At 43.3% G+C, this 5,463-nt stretch overlaps 1 protein-coding gene across 1 annotated transcript in view; it reads left to right on the top strand.

Annotated features, from left to right (window-relative positions):
* The window catches only part of LOC111638450 (molybdate-anion transporter-like), a 21,645-nt gene extending 16,684 nt beyond the window's left edge, over positions 1 to 4,961 (top strand). The window contains exon 2 of the mRNA XM_023384165.1: positions 913 to 4,961. Within this exon, the coding sequence (XP_023239933.1) occupies positions 913 to 2,253 (1,341 nt within the window). The 3' untranslated portion in view covers positions 2,254 to 4,961. The remainder of the gene's footprint in view (positions 1 to 912) is intronic.
* Positions 4,962 to 5,463: the final 502 nt, after the last annotated feature.

Here is a 5,463-nt window from a genome sequence, read left to right as displayed (position 1 = left end):
GTGTCTCATCACCAAGTCTGCTTCTCAATTTGTTGCACATATATGCAGCTGCTGAGAAAACGCGTTTAGGTTTGATGGAAGTTGGAGGAATCGTTAGTAAATACTTATAAGCTTCGAGGATACGGGCAGGATGGAAGAAAACAGTCCGGTCGACACGGATCAGGATTGTTGGAGTAAAAGCTACAATCCCGATTGTTTCGATCATTGTAAGCATGCCTTTCTAAAAATAAACGCGTTAACTTTGTAAATTCGGTCTCTGTGTGAGTCTCTCAGCATCCGGCAAACCACTACTCCCAAACGTAAAAAGACTTTCTCGCATCATCCTGACAGATCACGGGCAAGGCGGGGATCGTAACCTTTTCACCTAAAGTCGACCCCCCTAAGCGAGAGGCGTCGGGTCTATATTAACCACACTGGCAAAACAAGATGGCTGACACATTGACAGGTAAAACGCACTGAGTAGTGCTCTCGACTGCGCCAGAAAATCGATTGGCGCCCGCGAAAATTCAAAAATACAAAAATGAAGTATATTACCAAGTAACCCAGTGAGAACTGCTTGCCNATTATGAAAATAGACTAGCATGTTTTTTTAATTTTTGGAACCTAACCCTCCTTTTCGTATTAGTTCTTTGTTTCGTATAACACGGATTCGCATAACACGGCAATTTTTTGGAACGTAACTACCGTGTTATACGGGGGTTACCTGTACTGTACCTAACGATCGACGGTTAAATAATCTTTTGCGCCCGGCGGTAGTTCGTTGGTGGGTCGGCCACGCGGAGTTTTTCGGGTTTCGTCCACCTCTAACGCCTAAATAGGGGCCGATTATCCGTAAAAAACCCGCCGGAAGGCATCCCCGGGTGTGGCCTGGCCGTTACCGAACAAAAGTAAAAATAATCTTTTATTTTGCAGATTACCACCGACGACGGAGAATGGATGACGTCTACGACTTACGTATTTTTGATAGTGTTGTCGGCCTGGTGTTTCGTCCTTTATTACACGACCAGAGACGCGAGAAAACGCCAGTCGTCGTCGAAAAACGACAATTTCGTCCGTTTTCAGAAACAGTATTTTGCCGCTTATTTTCCCGCTCTGTTCGGCGATTGGCTGCAAGGTCCTTACGTATACAAATTGTACAGTCACTACGGCTTCGCCGAATCGCAGATCGCCGCTCTTTACATCGTGGGTTTCGGAACCAGCATGCTTCTGGGCACCTGCGTCGGCACTCTGGCCGATCGGTTCGGCCGTAGACGAATGTGCGTCACCTTCGGAATATTGTACTCGGCCTGCTGTTTGACCAAGCTGTCGTCGCACTACTTCCTGCTAATGTTCGGGCGGTTTCTGGGCGGCATTTCCACCTCGCTCTTGTTTTCCGCCTTCGAATCGTGGTACGTCTACCAACACGTCCAGAGCCACGACTTCCCCCGCGAGTGGATCTCCCTCACCTTTTCCGAGGCCACCTTTTGGAACGGCGTGCTGGCCATTGGCGCGGGAATAGCGGCGGACGGGGTGTCGGAAGCCGCGGGCTGGGGCCCGGCGGCGCCTTTCGTGGTGGCCGTGCCCTTCTTGCTGGGCAGCAGCGCGGCGGTGTACGCCACCTGGGAGGAGAACTACGGAGAGAGGAAGAACCCCTCGTCCTGGGGATGGGGCGGTCTGAGCCGCATCGTGCGCGATCGCCGCATTTTGCTGCTGGGCTTGGTTCAGTCGACTTTCGAGAGCGTGGTCTACATCTTTGTCTTCCTTTGGACGCCGGTGCTGGACGCCGGTAACCCGCCTCTGGGCTTGGTCTTCTCCGTCTTCATGACCTGCATCATGGTGGGATCGCTGCTGTACCAGCTGTCGGCCTCTCGAGGGGTGCCGGCCCACGTCCCGCTGGCGCTTTCTCTGCTGGTGGCTTGGGCATCGGTCACCCTCTGCGTTTTCTCCACCGGTCCGTCGGATCCCGCGCCCTTCGTTTCCTACCTGTCGTTTTTGGGACTGGAGTTGGCGGTGGGCGTTTATTTTCCGTCCGTGGGCTTCCTGAAGAGTCGGCTCATTCCGGAATCGAATCGAGCCAACATTATGAATTGGTTCCGCGTTCCCCTGAACGTGGTTACCTGTTTGGTCTTGCTGTGGTTGCACTGCGAAGAAAGGATCGGCGGAAACAGAGCCATCTTCGGCTTCTGTTCCGTCCTAATGATTTTGTCCAACTGCGCCATGTTTTATTTCTGTCGGGCGCCGACTCCGGACCAGTCCGCCTTCGGCCACGGCTGAAATTGGCCGAAACCCAACGGAATGTCAGAGGGTATTTCGGATCGACGGTTTTAATATTTCGATGTACAGAAAATTAAAAATTTTAACGCGAATACGTCTCTAAAATATGATTGTGCGCGCAATCGTCTTTTGTAACCGTTATCTTAATAAAGAACCGCGGAAGAGGACTTATTCATTGGGCTAGGTCCAATGCAAATTGTCGACACCGGCGAAGCGTAGAAAATTTTAGCAGTGTTTTCCGCCTTGAAAACGAAGACTGGAGTCGGACGAAAAAATAAAAGACGTCGATCGTTCGTTAAACGGCGACGTATTTCTTACCGGTTAAAAAAAGGTAATTAGAAGTAACGCGTAATCTAAGACTATATTCTGGTAAAATGAATAAGTGCAATGTTGTTTCGATTTATACGAACGGTAATTAAATTAAACGGATTAGTAATTCTAGAAACGTATCGGGGAAGGTGGCCGTCCAGGAAATGCAAAAGCTACTGTTCATTTTGCATTTCAAAAACACGTATTTTCTGCGCGTTATTAATCCCGCTGGTGGAACTCGATTAAAACCTTTGCCATTCTGTAAGTGTCGAGCACAAAAAATTTTACAACAATGGTTTTCAATTTGGATGTAACGTCCGATCAGGCGGTAACGGCGGAAGGATTTATCCCCCTCTTCGAACCTTATCTTATGTATGTCGATAAAACTATAAGAAATTACAGTACAATGTATTTAATAATTATATTTAACATACGCTTAATCACAAACATTTCTTTAAAAAATAATTATAGTGACAACTGGAATGATTAAAACCGTGGGGTAGAACAAATAAAATGAATAAATAAATATAATAAAATGATGATAAAAAATAATAAGGGGGTATACCTGTAAAATTAACAGTATTTTGGTTAAAAAGTATAAAAAAATTGAATAATAAAGGCAGCAAAAACACAAAACCCTTTTAAAAACTACGGTAGGCTTTCGCTATACAGTATGGTCAGGAACACATGCGTAAAATTGTGGCAGAAATCAGCTTTCAATTCAGCTTCTGTTTTACGCTTTTATGTCAGAACACACACGTAAAAATTCTGGCCGAATAGGAAACGCTACTGCCACTAACAGCGCTACATTTTATTAACTTATCTATCCCTTTGTACCTTCCATTTTTTCTCCGCTATAATTTAGAAAATTTAAATTAATAGATTTGTATTCCGAATTTAAATTAAGAACTTGTGATAGTTTTTTCGACATAGGCCTATATATCGATTCTACTAGATCTACATGTTATTTGAAATTTAGCATCCATAAACGTTCTTTAAATACAGTGTCTTTATACGTGACACCGATGTGGTCGAACGGATTCGATAAACTCCTATTTCATTTATTTTCCGGTTTTTCGAGATCGTCACAATTGTAGGGTTAACCCTCATTGCCGCCATTGTTAGAATAAAAACCACGTGTCTACTTTGACGTCACAAAAAAGACTTCTCTTTATTGGAGAAATTTTGGCGTAAAAAGTTGAGACACGCTCTACTCTTTTTTTCAGTTATGTTTCAGTCAAAATTTTTACGCTTTCTGTTTTATGCTAGATTTTACGCACGTATGTTCCTGGCCTATTACGTACACATGATACGTAATACTTTACTGTGGATTAAAGCCGGGACTCCACATTACCTGAATCCGCGACGTAATCGTAAAGCTGAAATCCAAACTGACGAAACTTTCAGTTTTGTAACGTTCAGTTGGACAGAAACAAGACTGAAAGCAGAGTTAAAAATTATTTAACTTTTCCGTTTTCGTCCTGTGCTTCTGTCGTACTGCAACCAATAAAAACGCGAGGATTTGTGACGCGTATTCACGTGCATTAGTCACGTGTAATTTGATTGTCGTAATGGCGGAAAGTGTAGCGAAAACGACGAGGAAACAAGTAGATTTGGAATTCTTCATCGAATAAGTTAGAAAATACATATGTCTGTATAACAAAAAATGTAAATAATTCAAAGATTATTAATAATGAAATTGTTAATAAATGCGGAGAAAGCGTGGCAAAATCCGTAGCATCGTCCATGTTTGACTCTACGACAATTACAGAACTAATCAACAGATGGCGCATTTCTAGTGGTGTCAACTTAAAACGAAAACTCTATATGTTTCAGTTCTGTTTTCAGGTAATGTGGAGTCCAGGCTTAAGAGGGGAAGAGAGAGAACGTCTTAAAATGCACTTTGGTAGTAACCGTTACCAAATCTCACTGACTACAACACCTGTGTTTAAATTCATTCTATGAATTTCAATATGTTCAAAAAATTTTCTTTTAATAATAAGTTTTTCCTTTTCAAGAATTTTGACACCGTCGAGTGAAATCTCGCAACCGGCACTATTAGTGTGTGGCCACCGCCGAGTTGGTGTATTTAAACTTTCACCATCCTTATATGCTTTCTTATTTTAACACTGTCCGTCCCACCAATGTAATAATATTTTGGTTGACGAGTATAAGTGAATATAAAGGACCGAAGAGGGGCACGATGCCCGAAATGCATATCCGTTGTGAATTATAGAAAATAAAAATCTACTTTTTCCATCAAAGGGAGTGTTCCTGTGTGATTTGTTTTCAATAGCAACTTTATAAATTCTCAAACTTACGTGGAAGGTTGAGAGAGAAAAGAAAGATTAATTAAGGATACTGTTTTGTTTGTTTTATTGCCGACCATTAAAAAATCAAAATTGTAAATTATTCAGAAAATTATAGACTAATTAGTTGTTTAAGTTATGGCAACGCAACACTCGGGCGATCTGCCTAGGGGATGCCTCCCGGGAGGTCTTTTTAATTAAGGGAAACTGGTCCCTATTCAGCTGTTACAGACTTGGAGAAAACCCGGAAAACTGCACGTGGCCAGCTCGTCCGAGCGAAGCACGAACGCACGACAGAACTTCCGCTGTTCGGGCTTCGAAGACAGCTTGGCTACTGGTGGTCCGGCTAATTAGTTATCAGATTTATTAAAAATGCATTACGGGTGGCGCTCCCGAGTTTCGCAGCTCCAGGAAATGTTAATCTGTCCAGGTGACAAGTCGTCGACCGCGACTTAATCAATCTGGCGACTGTTCTGAGAGACACGACTAAGATCTGTTTTAGTTATTATTGTAACGTTACGGTTTTTATGTAAATAATTACAAGTTCTGGTACAATTGCAAACGTGAATGACGCTATCGGGACCTTACCAAA

This window comes from Centruroides sculpturatus, unplaced genomic scaffold (assembly GCF_000671375.1).
Source record: "Centruroides sculpturatus isolate CEXI.00-Female unplaced genomic scaffold, Cexi_2.0 scaffold1252, whole genome shotgun sequence".
Classification (NCBI taxonomy): domain Eukaryota; kingdom Metazoa; phylum Arthropoda; class Arachnida; order Scorpiones; family Buthidae; genus Centruroides; species Centruroides sculpturatus.
The sequence above is the reverse complement of the archived record's forward strand: the minus strand, read 5'-3'. Positions and strand labels throughout refer to the sequence as shown.